This window comes from Tenrec ecaudatus, chromosome 13 (assembly GCF_050624435.1).
Source record: "Tenrec ecaudatus isolate mTenEca1 chromosome 13, mTenEca1.hap1, whole genome shotgun sequence".
Classification (NCBI taxonomy): domain Eukaryota; kingdom Metazoa; phylum Chordata; class Mammalia; order Afrosoricida; family Tenrecidae; genus Tenrec; species Tenrec ecaudatus.
Genome location: NC_134542.1, coordinates 137,227,769 through 137,248,519, shown reverse-complemented (window position 1 = coordinate 137,248,519; position 20,751 = coordinate 137,227,769). Strand labels below are relative to the sequence as shown.

At 44.7% G+C, this 20,751-nt stretch overlaps 1 protein-coding gene across 1 annotated transcript in view; it reads left to right on the top strand.

The window, feature by feature from the left end:
• Positions 1-20,751, top strand: part of NCKAP5 (NCK associated protein 5) — a 965,306-nt gene that overhangs the window by 277,363 nt on the left and 667,192 nt on the right. Inside the window, exon 2 of the mRNA XM_075529168.1 lies at positions 3,341-3,414. Within this exon, the coding sequence (XP_075385283.1) occupies positions 3,341-3,414 (74 nt within the window). The remainder of the gene's footprint in view (positions 1-3,340; positions 3,415-20,751) is intronic.

Genomic DNA, 20,751 nt, shown 5'->3' with positions numbered 1-20,751 from the left:
CAATCCCCAAGCTCTTTTCCCAAATAGGGGAAATGGCTTCACTTAGCAAAGAGTATAAGCTCTATATTGTTTTTCTCAATTCATTTCCATTGGCCTCATAGTGTAGAGGTGGATGTTTGTGTTGGGGTTGGGGTGGGGGGAAGGCGTGAACAGGTAACAACAAAATAGATGAAGAAAATATGAAGGGATTCAAAAAGGTTATGGACAGATGGAATTAAAAGATACTGATATGAAAAAAAAATTCTCCCATGAACTTTTTGAAAACTCAAACTCACTGCTTTGAGTCTATTTTTGACTCATGTAACCCTATAGGATGGGGGAAGAACTACCCCTGTGGGTTTCTGAGACTATGACTCTTTACAGGAGTAAAAAGCCTCATCTTTCTCCAGCAGGATGCCTGGTGGTTTTGAACTACCGGTCTTGTGGTTTAGCAGAGCAACCCATAAACCAATACGCCACTAGTACTCCTTTGAACTTGTTGAACTCCCCTTATATATCGGTTGCTATAGTACACGGAGAAAAACAAAACTGCAAAGGTGCCTGTGACATCCACCTCTCAGTTTCTAATTGTTGAAAGTCTTCATATTCATCCATTATAGTTATATTTATAGAAAATTGGATAGAGCCATTTTAAATGAAAATGACTTCCTCTTTGTTATTTGAAATAGTTTGTATACCACAATTCAAAGACACCTGCATTTAATGGTTGAAAAGTGTGCATTCATATAAATCTCGGTCAAACTGCCTATTTTAATATTTAAGCAGCTACAACCTAAGATCTATATACTTAAAAATACTGACGCCTGGTAACAGAGGAGAGATGAATATTATCTTCCCTCTACAAGGCGATTCACCTTTGAGAGGAGATGCCTAAAACTCTGTTGTGAAGGTTGATTGCACTAATTTTCAGTTATGCTATATTTTACTTAATCCTTACATATCTGTAAACTAAGTATTCTTTAACCCCTTGATAAAGATGATGAAACTAAGCTTAGAGAGACTAAGGAACTCGTTCTGGGAAACATGATAAGTGTCAAAACCAACATTTAAGTCTCATTGATCCAAGGATTCTATTTTCAATCAGTACAATCAATATTCAGCAACATCTCAGCAGAATGAACATCATAATCAAGCTATGGCTTTCGTTGTCCAAGCTGCATTCTGAGGCCTGTATATGATTTGTCCCTACTCACCTCCCCAGCATGATTACACCACGAGCCCTTGAGCCCTTTGCTTCCACCCCCCGTCTTTCTTTCTGTCCGTCAAACACCTGACTTCAGAACCTTTGCACATGCTGTTTCCTGCACATACACTGCTCTTCTTCCCTCTCTCTACACGGACAGCTTCATCTGTAGTAGCTACCCTTCTCCAACCATTGCGTTTCTTACCAATATATAGTTCCTTAAATGGATACATTGGACATGAAATCAGCTTAATCACGCATCTATGTTCTTGTTTATCATGTATACCAATACAGGAAAGTAGCCCCTTTGTGTCTCTCGTAGAACAGAAAACTGTACCTGCCAACAACCTAGAGCAGGCATAGAGGAGATGTCAAAAGTGGAATGTTGAGTCATGGCAACCCCATGCTCCTTAGCCATTTCAAGACTCTGGCCATTCAGAAGCAGACTGCCAGCCCTGTCTTGGGAGGTTCCTGTGGGCGGCTTTGAACTGCCTGTCTTTTGGCTAGTAGTCAGATGCTTAACTACTTGGGCCACCAAAAGAATCCGGTTGGGATGATCTCTTTTAAACATTTTTAGCTGACCAGGCTTGCTAATCAATATCTTTGACAATATCGAGTATTGTAAACCACGTTTCAGCCTTGATCAGGACCTGCAATCATCGACTTGCAACTGGTCACAGCAGTAGAGATTCCCGCTTTGGGTTCAACACGCTCAATGTTTTATTAAGTAACTCTCAGTAGTAAACTAACAATGTGATCTAATAAGTATTTAGCTAATTACAGTAAAAGTGTAGAGTTACGGAATTGCTGATGGATTATGAGAGCAGAGCTTAGTAGACCCTCTAGTCTAATTAAAGGATACTGGAAAGGTCGAGAGTCAGAAACTGCAGATGGAGCCCTTGCCTTGATACCTGGTCAGCTTCTAAACTTATCCTCCCTCTCTCCCTCTCCCCTTGTCTATAATGAATAGCCCTATAGACAATAGATCATGCATAGCATGTAACTGTGAGAAATCAGTATTTCGGAATGAAGCTTAACAATGCTAACCAAAGCTCCCAGCGTATTTCAGATCCACATGAAATGAAGCAGCGGTTCCTGTAGGTGGCCTAGCTTTGCAGTTAGAAAGACAAAGAAGTATTAGCTTCAGAATAAAAGAATATCATCACATTTTTACACATTATCTATTATTCCACAAATAGCAAGGGAACGTCTGTTGTGGATGAACTTCATATTCAGAAACCACCACTTAAAAAAACTCAGACTGAACAACGTACAGATTTTTATGAATAATTACTGGCCTCACTTTTCAAAACTGTTTCCCAAAATTATGGTTTGATCTTTTTCCAAATCAATTTACATACATTTCTAATAATAAGTATAGACTTTGCCTTTGTGTCTTCTTAGAAGCCAAAGGTTTGTTTTCTAAGAGTCAAACACAAAACTACGAAACACATACATTGGCAGGTTTATATAAGCTAACAGGGGCAAATGGCCTGTCTTTCATCATGCCCATGGGCTGACCTAACTCACTGCTGTCCAGTTGACTCCGACTCATAACAACCCTGTAGCTATGAGCAGGACAGACTGCACCTGTGGATTTCCAAGGCAGTGACTCCTTACTGGGCTAGAAGCCCTTGTCTTTCTTCGTAGGAGCAGTTGGTGTTTGGGAACTGCTCACCTTGCAGTTAGCAGCCCAGTGAATAACCACCACAAACGTAAAGCAGTCTATGTCCTAGAACAACGGTGTTTGGGCAAGCCAGGGACTCGCAAAGCACCAGAGAAGACTTCTATTCTCATTCTTCAGTTACCAGGCTCCCTGACTTTCACACGGTAGACCCCAGACCCTAATGTGGACCACACTGAGATGAAAGCTTTGTGTGTGTTTAATGGAGGATGTGCAGGCTCAAGCGGCAGGATTCCAGTTCTCATCACTGTTTTTCTTTACAGAATGATCACAAGGTGGGTGGGGATGGGGGGCTAGGGAGTTGGGATTCAACCCAAACGACTATGTCTATCAGTCACAGAAGCAGAGGTTCCTAGAACTGGAGGACTCAAGGGTTTATCTTGTCAAAAGCAGTCCTTTCGAGAGAAGGCTGGACTTAGCTCAGCATCCTGGGGACGGCTGGGCTGACGTTTTCTTTGTCTCTGTGCATGCAGGGCTACATGGGTTGCAACAAATACCTGGAGCACATGCTGACTCAGCTTGAGGAGCAGCACCGGAGTCTCTGGAGGTGAGTCAGAGTCTCTCTCTCTCTCATTTGTTTCCTCGCGGATTGATCCTTATAAGTTTTATCTTCATCATGGAGACACAGGAGGTAGGAAAAGGCCGCTTCTTCTAGTTGGCGCAAGAGGCATTTGGGGACACAAAAATCACCAGCGTCTGCCTAGAGAATGCCATTCCTTGGCTGAAAGTAGAATCACACTGCCCAAAGTTGCCCTTGGGGGAAAGGCACACAGCAGAGCTGAGAGGATGATGGAAATTGTGAAATTTACCAAGGTCAGAAATATTAAAAGTCATTTTCCCCAGGCCCTGTATAAGCTTGTGATCCTGTGGAAAACAGAATCAGAATTCTCTAACCGTGGCCTATTTCATGAATATACGACTCATCTCTTAATAAAATATAGACTTGAATTTTTTGTTTACCTCGATATCTTTTAAAAAACAGTCAGTTACACTGATGTTGTCTACAATTCATGGTGTCCCCATGTCTGACGGAGTAACTGTGCTCCATAGGTTTCTCATAGCTGATTCTTCCTGGCAGGGTATCTATCTGCCAGGGTACCTGCCCCGAGCACATCATTACGGGTCCAGTAGGTGAAATTGTACAGCAATTATAAGTGAAGATTGTAGTAAAGTCATAGAGAGCATGAGAGATTGAAATAAATGGAGTCAGACACATTTCATGGTAGCATGCTCACCTCAGCCCCGCTTGGTGGTCCACGTGGAGAGAGAGAGAGATATCTTTAATGCTAGCCCAGGCTTTTATATTCTCTGGGGACATGGAAGCCCCCTAATTACAGGTGAAGACTTACGTCTCAGGAAGGGGTTTTGCTATACGTAATACAGTAATGGGAGGGGGTGACCTAGGGGTATCCACGTAATAGGAAGAAGAGGGATTGGGGGTGTACATGTGGCAAGATGGGTGGATCCTAGATACAGGATGGCAACCTAGCTTTGGATGTCACAGAGCCGGTTTGGCCTGTTCCCTGGCTCAACTGATAGAGTCTATTATCGGTGGGTTATGAACTCCACCTACAGGAACCAAATCAATGACTGCAGGCCTGTCCATTCTCCATTACAGCAGGGAGCGGGGCCTACCATAGTCTGGTGACTGACTTCGGGGAGGATGTCTGTAAGCATCTGACCTCCCCCCGCATCTATCACCAGGTCTTTCTTCCAAGGAACATCTCCCTTCCCCCTCCCTCCCATTCCATGACCATCACTGGATTGCGGGTATGAAAGCCCCATCTTTCTTCCACTGAGTGGCTGGTGGTTTTGAACAGGTGACCTTGCAATTAGTAGTTCCAGCCTGTAACCACTATGCCACCAGGGCCCCTTAGACATGTCTAGCTTGACTCAAACTCCTGACCCTGTAGATACTTGCCAAGTATGTGAACTGTGCCACCCGATAATTCTTCTCCGTACTAAAGGGGAATCTTTTAAGAGTGACATTGTCTGTATCTCCAGTGATTGGTATATGTTCTATAACAGGATGTGACAGCCAGTTCTGGTTTGGGCTCAGACGAGGTACTAGGTGGGTGTGCAGTGGGGTGAGTGAATTAGAAGAGACAAGTACAGGCATACTTTATTGGGCTTCACAGATCCTGCATTTTTTCTATTTTATTTTTACAAATTGAAGGCTTGTGGTAACCCTGCACTGAGCAAGATGATAGGTCCCTTTTGCCCAACTTCATGTCTCTGTCGCATTTTTGTAATTCTCACAATTTCTCAAACTTTTTCAAAATACTAATGCACACTTAGCAGACTGCAACATTGTGCAAACATCACTTTTCTATGCCTGGGGAACCGAAAACATGCATGTGACTCACTTTGTTGTGTGTGGGATTTAGTATGGTGGTCTGGAATTGAACCCACAACATCTCCATGGTGTCCTGTATGGCAGGGTTATGGGACAGAGTGCCCAGGGCACTCATTCCTTCCCCAGGGCTTCGTGGGGTTCAAGGTCGGAGCAGATGACGGTGCAGTCATCTTTTAGAGCTTCCAGATCCGTGAAGGCAGCATGTATACAAGGACTGCTATGGATGTTTCCTTCATTTCTATCGTCCCTGTTAATACACATGGTATATGCTGATGCTTAAGTACATGATGTCTTAACCTTGTACCAGATGTTTGGATGTAGCAAGTCCCTAAGGAGCTTGCTTTCTTTTGTATCTCCTGGCAGCTTTGAGGATAGCATTCTCTCTGTACACAGAAATGCCCGGCAAATATTTACTAACTCTGGCTCTCCTGCTTAGCCTGCTCATCCCAAACCATCCTCAGTGTTCCTCAGGCCAGGCCAGGGTGCCCTTGGATATGTGACCTTGTAACAGAGGTTAATCACCTTCAAATTCATCAACACTGGGAAATTCCTGTTCTGGGGAGGAGGGCATGCCATCTATTTTAAAATGGTATATGATACATTATTTTTCCAAATGGCAGACTGTTTTCTGGTGTTTTTATATGCATAGAAACACTCCCAGTAAGGTACAACACACCTGCTCAATTGTACCAGTCTGTTTGCCACTAGGAGACATATCAGTTAATTTAACATGCCTTGATGCAAAGTTCACTAGATTTATTTGGGGGTGCTGCAACCTGGTTTTGAAAGCTGTTATTTTATGAGCCTGTGTATTAATAAAATCAACAACAATGCACTTATGCTGGTGTGGTTTTAAAAGCGCGCTTTCCATGTGGCTTTGAAAATATATTTTCTCTGGGTAGCCTGCAATGCATACATTTAAAATCATTGATCCAAATTTTGTCTTCTCTGTCAACTCTTTGCAGAAGATATTTTGCTTTCTCCATCTTCTAAGAGAAAAGATATGTAAAAATAGAGAACAGCAGCTGATGAAATAAACTCAGAGTTGAATTTTCCCAGTAATTGTACCTTATATGCATCATTGGGGAGGAATAACACAGTCACCAGATCTTTGAACCAAAAATCCAGCGTGGAAAAGGCTTTTTAAAAATTGCTTTCTGGAGGTAGCTAATAAAAAGCTTTGGACTTCTCAAAGATGATCAAATTAAAATCCCATTTCAGGCATGGACTTAACATAAAGAGCTCAGAGTGTTGTGTGCCGTAGTTTCCATCTTCCGTCAGAAATGAAATCGTTGCGATTGAAGAAGTAAAGTCATATAGAGTGTCAGAGAGTCTAGTAAAAAAGCACCATTTGAATAACAATGGAGACCAATAATGGCATTTGAACAGCCAGAATTACTACCAGAGAGAAATGGAAATGGGTCGTATTGAAAAGGAAATGAAAACCAACCAGAGGAGATTTATATACTATTTATCGAATCCTGAAATGACATTTGATTATATTGTGCAAATAGATCCTGAGCTGACCGACTTAAAGGGAGAGGCTTTATGATGGTTACTATAATACCGTACCTACAACTGTGGCCGGATTGTTTTTGGTGAAGGATAGGTGAGTGACAGTGAGCAGTGTGGGAAATCCTTTCTGGTTCTGATTAACTTCCTTAAACGCTGTATTCATGAGCTGAGGTAGAGTCTATGACGGGCAGCGGATCACGGAAATAGCAAGGCTCCTTCGCAGGCACAGCTGGATTGTCTGAAGTTGAACGAATGTTTCCATACATTGGAACTCACCCTCTGATTTCAGAAAGTCTGTGATTTGCGGCAGCTACGGTTGTCCTGGCATGGGCTCCTTGTCACTGCTGCTAATCATCACTGATGGCCTTCCACTTACTCTTGAGTAAAAGGAAAGAGACACACACTCGGCAGCTCGGGGCCTTTCCACAATAATCGTGGTAAACATTCACTTACAGCTGCCATCTTTGATGACTCTTCAAACCCATGGTAGGCACGAGGCATGCTCTTGCTGTTCCTCCCTGAATGATGACAGAATTGGGCAAACGGTGGGAGAGGATTGAGTGCTGGATTTTTAAAAGGCCTTTCTTCATTTCCCTGGAGGAAGCCCCTAGACGCGAATAGATTTTGGCAATTTCTTTTAGCATACCCATCTTTCAGTGACACCAAAAATATATTGTTGTGATCACACTCTGAGGGTAACTGGCTATTTTGGGATCCTGCTTAGTATTCTGTTAAAATAGGCCTATAGTCTATCTCTGGGCTTTCCAATTGCAAAGGAATTTGTGGGGTGCAAATATAGTTCTCTAAGCAATGAGCAGTCATTTAGCTCAATTGCCTTTTTTGACACCAACAATCCTTTTTAAAGAGGAAACTGTCTGTACATTCATGGGAAGAAATATTCAGACCTGAGTCTGACGCTGAGTCTGGGTGGGTTTAAAAGGAACACCCCCAGTGACAACTTACACATTACATATGAGTTGACATCAAAACCATTCATGATCGTGTTTTGCACTTTGACTGCTTTTAATGTGGAAAGTTAAGATTAGGAGAAGAAGGGCTTTCCCGGGCTTGCTATTCTTTTTAAATATCATCTGTTACTATTTTTAATTTGACTAAATACATCTGTGACTGACAGGGAAAATTAAAAGGAAACAACTGCTGAGAATGCCTTTTTCCTAACATTTGACAGAAGTCTTCACTCAGCTGGAAGTTTAGAACAACCATCAACAGTTGGAAAATATGAATTGACTCGTGAATATATATGGTTGAAATTACTCTTTCACACCACTTGTCGATGCAATTGTGCATCAAAAAGGAAGGTGGCATCAGGCTTGTTCTAGCACCAGGGCTGGCCTGCAGGCACGAGTTCTAGCTGTTGGGTAACTTCTCTGGGCCTGTCTGCTTTATCTGTAAGACAAGCTACCAGAATGGCCAGTATTTGAGATTACCGAACATTGCCATCCTATGCAACTCATAATGGCACAGGTAGCTATATTACATTTATTAAACATGTACCAAAACCAACACCCCCCAAATAACCAAACCCAAACCCTTTGTCATCCGGTGAATACAGGTTCATAACAGCACCGTAGGGCAGACTAGAGCTGACTTCAGTGTTTTCACAGCTGTCATCTTTGTGGAAGGGGGTTCAGGTGGGTTAGGCTTTAGGCTGCTAGTTGCAAGTTCAGTGGTTCAAACCCACCAGCTGCTCTTGGAAACCCTGTATAGGTCGCTATGCATCGGAATCGACTCCATCGTAGTGGGTTTGGTTTTGATTTTTAGTCGACTGCCACACCTTTCTCTTGCATAAATGAAGGTGGATTAAGATCACTAACCTTCCTGTTCCAAGCCATGTGCTGCAATGACTGGCCTAGATAAGTCTTCTACATAGGAATTTTCCTATTATGTTTCAAGAGACACGCAGAGCCTGTATTAAAAGGAAAATAAAGGTGTTTTCTAATGAACTAAATTTGGAAAGCATAAGGTAAAAAACAAGTTTTAAACTCTTTTAATTTGCACCACTTCGGAGTCATTAACATTGGTAACAGGAGCTATGAATGTGCAATTGTGACTGCTGTCACTGGGTGCCATCCAGTTGATGCCAGGCTTAGCAATGCCATATGACCGAGGAGAACTGGCCCCTAAGCTTTCCTTGTGAATCGCAATGGAGCCAGTTGATGGACACATCAAAGCTGTGTGTCTTGGTGAAAGAGCATTTAACAGTGAGGGGAGAGAGAAGGGAGATCCCAGCACCCCGCCCCCCGCTCTTGCTGCACATTGCCTTGTTGTACTTCCTAAATGCCGTGGTGGTTTGGCTTGGCTTGGTTTGTCTGACAAATGGAAGGTTTGTGGCAGCCCGGCATTGAGCAAAGCGATTCCATTGGCAACGTTGTTGTTTCCCAACAGTGTGTGCTCACTCTGTGTCTCTGTGTTGAATTTTTAAATTTCTCACAAAATCGCAAACTTCTTCATAATGCTATGGCACATGTGGTAAACTGTGCTATAATTGTAAACATGACGCTTAAATTCACTAGGAAACGGTGTGTGTGCGTGTGGGGTGGGGGGTGACTCACATTATTCCAATGCTGTATTTCACTGGTCAGGAACGGACCCTGCAAGATCTCCTAGGTATGACAGCATGTGTGGAAAAGAAAATTCCTAATGCAGCACCATTTCCCCGTGGGTCCTCCCAAGCCTTAGTGGGAGATTCCAGGACTCTTTAGAATTCACTAGACATCACCTGGCATGTTTGCCTTAAAGGGGTGCTCAGTGCCTGCTCCAGGGGCAGCCATCGCATCTGTCCAGCACCGACGGGGTGAGCAGGAGTGGAAGCACTCGGTTGGAAACACAGATGGGTCCTTAGCCAGGAAAAGATCCCATAAGGCTCAATTCCACCACCAAAAAAAATTGCTATTTTATTTGATCCAAAATTGTTGAAAATTGCTCTTTCTCCTTGCTCTCTGGTTCGCTGGTGATTCTTACTCGGAGGAAAGAAGTATGGGGGTGGGTGGGAACATGGTAAAAATTGTATCGTCATTCTTATCAAGCTGTGCATGTTGCTTTCCTAACATAGTGAACCTGGAAATAAAAGGATCCATATTCTAAATACTTTTGGTGACCTTCCTCCTGATGAGCTTAGACATTCTGGGTGGGCATCATGGGCCCCGGATCCAACGTTCCTTCCACTTTCACTCCAAATGTCTATGAAGTGTGAATAGGAGCGAGGGTGTGCGCCTGAAGAAGAGGGGTGTTAGAACTGCTTCCTGGGAGGCCACGTGACATTATCCCATCCCTCTGAAAAGAAACTTCTTTATTAAAGTGTTATCTACAAAATATCTTGCCGTTATAAAATCGAGGCAAGAAGCAAACAAATAAAACACCATAAGCTGAAACATATCAGCATCAGAGGCACTTAGAGATGTACTTTCTTGGATCTTAGACAGCTTAAGAATTACTATGTCTCTATCCTTGTGTCGCTCGTTTGTGTAGAATAAGGAGGTGCCCAGTATGAAACAGTTTGCCTTTTCTGTAATGAGAGGTTTGTGCTGGGAGGTCTTAATTGACAAGAAGTTAAATTGCTCTGTATGAATTCTTAATAGTGGATGCGGACTAAAACCAGAGCTGTGATTTTTCAAAAATCCCTTCAAGGGAAAAAGAAAGCTATTTCTGGGAGAGAAGAGGAGCCCTCATGGTGCCGTGGCTAGGTGTTTGGCTGCCAGCCCAAGGGTTACATGGTCCCAGAGTGGGGATTACACAGTGCCATGGAGAACGTGACCACCTTCTTAGCTGGCCTACTAAGCAACGTCACAATAAATGGGGTAGGGTGGGGGGGATTGAAGATGTCAAGGATTTCATTTGACTTGGATCTACAATCAGCACTCAAGGAATAAATTCACTCAAAACCAAACTCACTGCCATCAAGTCAATCCACAAGGAGCAAGAGTCCAACAATCAAATGGGGCAAATCAGCCCGTGTCAGGCTGAGGTGTCTAGAAAAACAAACCAGCGACTCTCATCTATGTACAAGAAAGAACTTCATATCATGAAGTATCTTTACATGAAGAAGGCGCCCCAGCCCAATCCAACTCAAGTCCCCAAGTCCAGTGCGAGCGGAGGCCCCCTTCAGACGCATAGAGCTTCAGCTGGTGACGCTGAAAAGTGAAGTGGGAAGCCGGGCGATCACAGGCTGCTGAGTGGAGAGTCACATGGTTCCTAGGTCGACATAAGCGTAGCAGGGTGCCGACAGCTCTCAGGGCCGGGCAACCCACAGGGGGCCACCCCTGGAGGCAGGCACAGAGTCCCCATGAAGTCCCAATGAGGAAGAAGGTGAAGTGTAAGAGAGAAAATCATCTCTATGATCTTGCTCTTATGCAAAAGGCCACACTCAAGGAGATATCATCAAACTACCACCTGGTTGAACTCTACCCCTTGTCAGGAGTGTCTAGTTGACATAATATCTCACTACCCCACTGTTGAAAAAGACCGTTAAAAAACAAAAATGTCACATTGAAGACCAAGGTGCATGCTATAATCAATTGCCTCATGTGCATGCCAAAGCCATGCTATTTTCAAATGCATCAGTCACATGCAAACTATGGACAATGAGGTAGAGAGACCACAGAAGAACTGAGGGTTTTGCGTTATGGTGTTGCCAAAGTATAGGAAAAAGAGGAGGGTCTTCTGTGAGGTAGACTGGCGCCATGGCTACAACAATAGGTCAGACACAGCAATGAGTTTGAGGATGGCACTAGGACCAGGCAGCATTTCCTTCTGTTGTCTGTAAAGTCTTTCTCAGTCATAACGTAGTTGAAGGCACCCAGAAAAAACAACAAACAACCACATGACCAAATGACCGTATGCTTGTTGTAAGGATGCAGTTGATATAGGATGTTCAGCTAAGAACATGGTCCATGCAAAGATTTTTACTGATGGAATGCATGTAGAACAATGGCCTCTTGTTAATATTTTGTTAAGTGAGATGGGCTTTGATAAGCAGTATCTGGGAGACATATGTCTCTCCTGGCCTCTGGAGGTAGGCTCGTGGGGGTGGGGCAATTGCTTGTTCTGCACAACCTAATTTTATTTTGTGAGACATTTAAAAACATGGATTTACGCCCCGAGGTACCTTGTAATGGCCGCACATAGTTGTCTGAGTCTCTTTCTTCTGCGTGCATATTCTTGGCCTCACCCTCTACATCTCTTGCCAGGTAAACACTTTCCAATCTGTCAGCAGCTACTGTCTGTTGGCGCCTGCTTACCCCTGGCTTGTTCTTTCCAAGAAAGAAGGATTTTTCTATTCTTTTTATTTCATGGCCACAGGAAGCAGCCCAATAAAAGTGAGCCCGAAGGAAAACTGTTGGTGTTTCTCGCTGTTGTTTCTTGGTTCCATAAAGAAGACTCAGCATACCACACTCAGGAAAGCACCCGAGGGCGGAGGAGCGGGATGACTGGCAAGCACATGTGGAAGGCTCACGTGATTTGCATAAAGCGACCGTGTCGCGTGCCAGAACACTGCAGTGTCACCCAAGCCTCTCCTCCCCAATGGCACGCAGGAAACTGTACCCATGCACACAAAGCGTCTCCGTGCCAATGCTACAAAGCTCCACACAGTCACACGTCCAGGGTGTGCCCGCTCGTTTACTGCCCTCTAAACACCATGATTAGTTGCTGGCGAAAATGTCTTCATTTTACACAGCTGTGCACGCCCACGCCAGACACCGGAGTGCGCTCCAGGCAGAACACCAGCAGCCCACGAACACACACAGAGGCGAAATTCTAAGTGCCCTCTGGCCATAAAAGGATTAATAATAATAAAAGTGAAACCCCAAGTGATGCTGACTCAATAGCGTCCCTGCAGTGTATTCCCGTCTCACTGCACCGAGGTCGCAGGAGACCAGGCCTACCCAGCTTACAGTCTCCTCCCTTCCCTCCTGCTCCAAAGCTGAGCTGAACTAGGGGCCCCTAGCTGTGCGCCCTGGAAGCAGAACCACAGGGGACTTCAAACACCATCATTGTCACTCCTCCGCAGTCACTCACCTCCGGTTCCCCTAGACCGTCCCAGACCCCTGACATGACGAAAGGTCTGATGCTGAGCCCACCGGTGCCTTCTGCTTAGCACCAAACCCAAGCCCGTGCCCGCGAGTCTATTTCAGTTCATCGGGGAATCGTTCCGGAGGGTTTCTGAGCCCGTGATCTTTCTTCACAGAGCAGCTGGGGGACTCGCACCACCAGCCTTACCAGCAACCTAGTCCGACAGTGTCACCAGAGCTCCTGTCGACCTCTGCTTAACGGGAGTTTACTCAGGGCTCTGGAAAGTATGTATTGCCCAATGGACCCCATGTGTATTAGACCGGGCCACGGTGGGGAGCTCTGTGGGAGCGCTTATAGTACTCCGCACCGTGGCCTGGTATCATGTAAGCCCCAAAGGTTACTCATAGGCGATGGCACTGCCTGGGAGTCCCTGGCTGGGGCCAACAACTTGCCAGGTGAAGGTGCTAAGCCTGTCAGTTTGAGACCATCCAGAGTTACCTTGGAATAAAGGCCTAGAGATCTTCCATAAAATAAACCCTTGGAAACTCATGGAGCCAGTTCTGCTCTGGCCCGCGCGTTCCCTGGGAGTCAGAATCCGCTCAATGGCAAATGGAACTGGCACTTCTCTAGAGAACTCGAAGATCATTCTGGCTTCTTCCTATAGCCCTCACGTCCCCCATTAAGTAACATCGCTGTCTTTAAAATGGACTTCTACTCAGCAACTGGATGGCCTAATGGAACGAAAAAGCAAAAAGCTCTTTGGCTTGAATAAAAGAAAAGATTACCCAGGTCACTAAAACGCAGTGCACTTCAGGATTGAGCAACATTGTAGTTCACGTAAGTGTCCTGTGTGTGATCCGTGTGTGTGTGTGTGTGTGTGTGTGTTGATTTTGGGGGTTGCCTAGTAACTGAACACAGCTCATCTGACGCAATGAGATGTCAAAAGGTCAGAGTGAAACTCTGCATCCACTTTACACAAATGCAGCCTTTCCTATCAAGTCTGCCCCCCCACCCCCGCTGCCTTTGCTTTAGATTAAAGGGTTCTGCTGATTCACCAGAGAACATAGGCTTAGGTTCTAATGTAAAAGATGTTTCAGTTAAAGACAACTGCCATCAACTCCTACTCATCTAACGAGGGGTGGGCACTCATAGCCCGGGGGTTCATAGTGCAGGTGCGCTCCACAGAGTTTTCAAGGGCTGAGCTTTGGAAGTAGATTGCCAGGCTTTTATTCTGAGGCACCACTGGGTGGAGTCTAACCACTGAGCTTTATTTTTTGTAGCTGAGTTCACATCTGTACTACCCAGGGACTCCATACATAACAGGGACTGCTAGAAAATCCAGAGGAGGTTTGCTCCTCAGCCTTCCGGGCCTTATCTCTAGGAAATAGTACTACAGAGCCATGTGGCAGTCACATAATCTATTATCAATTTGAGATTTACGAGTGAAAGGGTAGTTTGGCCTGTCAATCAGGTCATAGCTTGATGAATTCATTTTGAGATGCTAAGGAGATAATAGCTCATTGGAGGTGGGACACATACTCCCTGTGAGACATTTCTGACAAGAAGCCACATGGAGACCCCTGCCAGCGCTGAGATGCTTACACTGCCACTGGATCCACAAGACTTTCTACTCTCTGGCCTGTGATCTCCTGGCATTTGGCATCATTGCATGTGTTTCGTGAGTCTGAAGAGGACTTTATAGATTGGTATTGGACAAATAAGCTGATATCAGACTTATGGCCTTGATATGAACTGGGATGGGATGTTTTCTCAATATTCAATTGCTCTTGTATATAAAGCTCTTTTCTATATGTGTTAGTCTGGGTAATTTAAAGAAACAAATCCACAGAAACTCATGTATAAGAGAGAGTTTTATATAAAGGTTAAATGTACATCAAGAAAACATCCCAATCCAGTGCTGCCTAAGCCCACAAGTCCAACATTAACCCATATGTCTGATACCAATCTACAAAGTCCTCCTCTATCTCAGAAAACAGACACAATGATGCCGACTGCAGGAGAAAGCTGAGTCAGTGAATGTGTAAACATCTCAGCACTGGCAGGGGTCTCCACAGGGCTGCTCCAGCACCCAGGGCTGCATCGGGGTAGGTCTATGCTGCTTCTCCTTGGGGATGTCTTGTAGGAAGTGAGCTTTGCCAGTTGAAGCAGGGAACTGGCTAAGGCAGCTGCAACCTGGTCCGACCATCACAAAGCAAGAGACACGAGAACTTGAAAGGCAAGGCTCACCGAGCCATTTATCCCTCTGTTCTTCAATCAACCCCACATGTGTTTATTGGCCAGGTTGGCACAATAAACTAAGCACCTCATTATACACATATGAGTGTCTATGAATTTGTTTCTCTGGTCTACCCTGACTAACACAGTCCATTTGTCCAGATTGCTCCACAGTGACTTCGTGGCTAGTAGGTGGTGCTTTCATCTGAACGCTGAGTAGGAGGACATTTTCTTGAGTGAGGGCAGGTAAAGAAGGTGTGATTCAACACAGTGGATTTGAAATGCCCTTTAAGACTTTGGGGTGCAACTGTAGCAAGGACGGTGGGAATTCCGTTTGAGAATGCTTCACTGTTAATAAATACATGACAGTAACGAGGCAGCACACTGACCTACAGAGATGTAAAGTGGTCCTCCTCCATAACTGGGGAAACATCCCCATCTTGTAGATGGATTTGCCATGGAAACGGGGATCTTGAGTTGAATGATGTTGCACCAGTAAGTCCAATGATGAGTTTAAGCAAAATTCTACTCTTCCTTTAAACACGTTTATGTTCTTCAAGAAACACTGCCAAAGCTCCAGAAAATATTTCAGCAGCAGTTAGGATTCGGTGGACACCTAGAGAAATTTACACGACTTAATCTCAAAGCATTTGGTAAAACACCTGGGTGCTTTTTAAATTCATGCTTATCTTAATACGGTGGCCAGGAACCTAGCATGATTTATTTATCTGAAATTAAAATAGAGGCCTTGAGCAAAAAGCTTTTTGCAGATTTATTGGGGAATAATAAAGATCATATATATCCCCTACTAAGTTGAAGGAAGATAAACTCCAGAAGGCATATACATCAATGATCTGCTTGGCATAAATCGTATGGACTCAGGTTGAAGCAGACCCACAGTAAGGAATGACAAAGTGCCTTTCTTGGTGGGAGTGGAAATGAAATGGGTAATTTACCACGGTCTTCTATTTAATTTTCCTTTTAAAGGAAAGAATTCCTAGAGTCACGTGCGCGTGAAGGAAGGTTCTTGTGAATTGCTTCTCGTCAAAGGGAGGTTAGGACAGACTCCTACGTGTCTCTCTGAATGAGAAGCTCTGGAGCAAGAGGCAGACGCTCTGGTGGCGCAGCGAGGAAGCATTCAGTTGCTAACCAGCGGCCTGCTGCCCTGAACCCACCATCCCCGCAATGCAGGCAAAAGCTGCGGCCCTGGGAACCCTGTGGAGAAGTGCTACTCTGCCAACAGCGTCTTTGCTCTGAGTTGTGCTCCCTTGGAAGGCACTGGGTGTGGTTTGGGTTTGGAGCATAAAGACTTAGTAATATGTTTATCGCTATGGTTACGAGGTGCCGCTGAGCCATTTGCAACGCGGATCCTTGTCGCAGTGCGGTAGCATAGAACTGCCCGCAGAGGGCTTGTAGGCTGCGCCCCGATACAGGGGCACACTGACAGGCCTCTCGCTCACAGAGTTGCTAGTGGATATGAACTGCCAACCTCTCGGCTAATAGCCAGGGTACTCCAGGGCTCCTGGTAATGTATTTGCTCACCCCCAATTAGTTTTTGAGTCATCTAGCATCCGAGGCAAGGAGGGAGTCCTGTCCCACCCTCAGGACAGGCGCTTGGAGTTATCTGAAAAGAAGAAACTCAGAAGGCATTTTTTTTCCTTTCCCCTCAGAGGTTGTAACAATGCCACACGTCCATTTTCGCATTATAAATTAATCCGCACTACTAACACAGCAAGAAGCAAACAAACAAACAAATAACACAGCAAAGACCATAAGAAAGAAAGGTGACCTCACATCCAAGAATCCGAAATCCCAAACCCTAGACTGATTGGTAGTGCCATACTCCACATACCTCAGTCCAGATCATGATCTCTAGGAATGTCTATTGGTGGCTTGGTTGCAGTTGGCAGCGTCTAGTATGTTTCCTGGACCAGAACCTCACAATGTCCTCTTACAGGGAGCTGGACTGACTTGCTACTAACTGGCTTCTCTCTGCTGAAAACGTACTGATTAAATACCACATCAGTTACATGTTGGACTCCTCACCATGCGGTTAGCAGTTCAATGCCACCAGGTACCCTTGGGGAGAGACTTGCGGCTCTCTGCTCCCATACACATTTGCAGCTTTGAGAAAGCTGTATGAGTCACTATGAGTCTGAATCAACTTTATGGTCGTGGGCTTGGGCTTGATGTGAGGGTAAGGACTAAGTGTAAAGGTTGGAAGTTCAAACACATGGGGAAAATATGTGGCAGTCTGCTTCGGTAAGATTACAACCTTGGGAAACTTATGGAGGCAGTTCTATTCTGCCCTTTAGGGTCGATAGGACTCAAAAATGACTTGGCAGCAATGGATTTATTTGTTTTATCAGAAGGGTGGAAATTGGGATATTTAATGAAGAGATGAATGTGTATCTCAAGGCCTAGGGCTACATGAGGCCAGTAAGAATGTTTGCTTCACTAGACTTTTATTTCACTTTTTTGGGGAAAATGTATCTAAGAGGTAACCCAGTGTTAGCCTTCCCCAGTCTGTACTTACAAATAAAGCCTAAGCAGTAACCACAAGGTCAGCAGTTCAAGACCACCAGCTGCTCCACGAGAGACAGATGAGACTTTCTGCTCCAAGGAAGGTCCACCACCTCCAACATCTACCCTGTAGGCCCCATGAGTGAGAGGTGACTCGCTGGCAGTGGATTAGGGTCTGGGTTTCCACTCACGGTGGTCCTGGCATTGCTGAGTAGAACTTGTCTCTCTCCGCAGGCTCTCAGGGCTGTGGTCTTTGGGGAGTAGATTGTCAGGGGTTTCTTTGAAAGAGCCTCTGCGTGGGTCTCCACCTACACCCTTTCAGTTAGTAGCCACATGCTCAACCCTCTGCGACCTCTAAGGACTCCACTTATAAATAAGATGCCCCCCAACCCCCCTAAATATTCCTGACGTGCTGCGAGTACATACACACACATACACACACGCGGGGCCAGTTAGGGCTGATACTAGGGGCCCTGCTCTGATTGATTGGTGACTTGTACCATACTGTTGCTAAGCTTAAAAAAATACCACCTCTCTTTCAACTGCATGGCCCTGGGAAAATCATTTAGGCATTCTGGGCCTTGGTTTTCCACTGGTAATAGGAAAAGGTTGAATTAAATGATTTCAGCAGTCCCTTCTTTAAAGTTAACAACCTATAATCCTTACCCACGAGCTTGGTAAGTAAGTTGGTGGGCTGGGGCGGGGGGGGGGGGGGTCAAGATACAAGAGAAGTGATAGGTACCTAGAATTACTGATATAAGTGGCAGTTTCCTTTTTTGAAAGAGAGTCGAAATGAGTTTTTGAACCTAGCTTTAGTTAAACATTTGCTCTTGGGATGTCTCCTGGCCCCAAACTTTCCAGAAGTAATAAAACAGCATGCTGGCAGACCGGGGGCACCAGAGCAAGGCTGAGTCTGTGGCCACTTTCAGAAGGTTTTCCAGAAAATTGTTCTGTTGAATATTGTCTGTTTCCACAGAAACTATGAACACAGCATGATACAAAAAAACAAAAACCAAAAAACAGTTCCACGATGCTTTTGTTTTTTAAAGAAACTTGGGGTATGGGCCCATGAAGGGAATTTACATGGTCTGACCATGTCTGTTCAGCATTCCTGGGAGACTCAGAGCATCAGTGAGTCAGTGGTCATTGAGAGCCAGAAAGTGTTATCCGCATGGATTTATTAGTTGTGTGAATGCATGATTTTTTAAAACTTTATTTATTTATTTATTAAAACATTTTATTAGGGGGCATACAACTCTTATCACAATCCGTACATATACATACATCAATTGGATAAAGCACATCCATACATTCTTTGCCCCAATCATTTTCAAAACATTTGCTCTCCACTTAAGTCCTTTGCATCAAGTCATCTTTTTCCCCTCCCTCCCCATACCCTCTCCCTCATGAGCCCTTGATAATTTATAGATTGTTATTTTGTCATATCTTGCCCTATCCGGTGTCTCCCTTCACCCCCTTCTCTGTTGTCCATCCCCCAGGGAGGAGGTCACATGTAGATCCTTGTAATCAGTTCCCCCTTTCCAAACCACTCACCCTCTACTTTCCCAGTATCGCCCCTCACACCCCTGGTTCTGAAGGGATCATCCACCCTGGATTCCCTGTGCCTCCAGCTCCTATATGCACCAGTGTACAACCGCTGCCCTATCCAGTCCTGCAAGGTAGAATTCGGATCATGGTAGTTGGGGGGGGAGAAGCATCCAGGATCTGGGGGAAAGCTGCGTGAATGCATGATTTTGCTGGGCTTTTTGTTTGTATGTTTTTTTGTTCTCTTTAAAATAAAAATGTGCATGGGGCCAGCTCCAGATGACTACCCTGGAAAAATGATGTCCCAACTGAACAAACATTCCTATAGTGGGATTAAACACATGGTCCAGGGCTTTGGGGGAGAGTGACAGAATGCCAAGGGGCTAATATCATTTGTGTCAAAAGTTGCCCCTAATTCAAAAATATCTCTCCCACTGGACTACCTAAAATTCCCATACTTGCAATAAAGGAAACCGTGTGTCCAGCAAGTCACTTCTGCAATCAGCACTTGCACCTGCAGAGAATTCTAGCGTTACTGTCAGCCCCTTAAGGGTAACTTGGGAGCTATCCATGGAAAGCTGATTCCTTTTTTTTTTTAAAGCAAAACCAGGCATGTTTTGAATAGAAGAAAGAAAGGTGTTGTAGAAACCTAATATTTCTTGCAACACCCCCATTACTCATCTGTCCCACAAGTACAATCTGTGCTGTGCCCAGCCTCTCTCTCTGTACGCCATTGTTTTTGTTCCATTCCTGGCCTTTCCTTGTTCGGTTCTTTTGTTAATTCAATATAGACAAGCCCTATCCATCTCTCAAGGTACAGCTTAGGTCTACGTGCCCAGTAACCCTTCACACTGAGTCCCAGTCCACATCGAAGGCTACAAGCCTTGATGTGTGTCAGCCAGGGCTTCAAGTCCTCCTCGCGTTCAGGAAGCCAAATTGTGTCCTGTGTATATCAAAGGTTGCTAAGCAGCCTTCCTCTGATCCTGATGCCACATTCTCCTCTCTACAGCCCCATTCATTGGATTATTTGCTCACCGTCCAGATGGAATAAGTATGGATACAACCTGGCACTCGCCTTCACCAATTTCAAACTCTGCAGCATCCCTTGTTCTATTCAAACGACTGTCCCATTGTCCATGTGCATGAGTACAACCACGTGCTCTGGGATGCTCATTCTTCACAATGGTACCCATTGTTTGCGATGAGCCACACAGTTGGATCCTTTGCATCGTCACTAAAACACAGTAAACATTTTCCTGGGATTCCCTGTTTTGAGGCAAGATCCATCTGATGTCAACAGCGCTATCCTTTTTCTTTTTTTACATCATCTTCTGAATCCAGCGTGGATTTCTAGCAGCTTCCTGTCAGTGTATGGCTGCGACCATTGTTGTTCATCTTGAGCCAATTGCTTTTCTTGCTTGTGATATTAATGATATTCTATAATTTGAGCATCCTGTTGAGTCACTTTTCTTTGGAATGGGTACAAATATGAATCTCTTCCAGGCAGTTGGCCAGATAGCTGTCTTCCAAAGTTCTTGGCATTCGGTAGTGAGTGCTTCTAGGTGTTTCTGGAGCTTACTGGTGTTCTACTAATCCTTCAGTGCAGCCCGAGCTTTTGCCCTCAGTGCCACCAGTTCTTCATCATATGCTGCCTTTGATGTGGCTGGATGTCGACTCTTT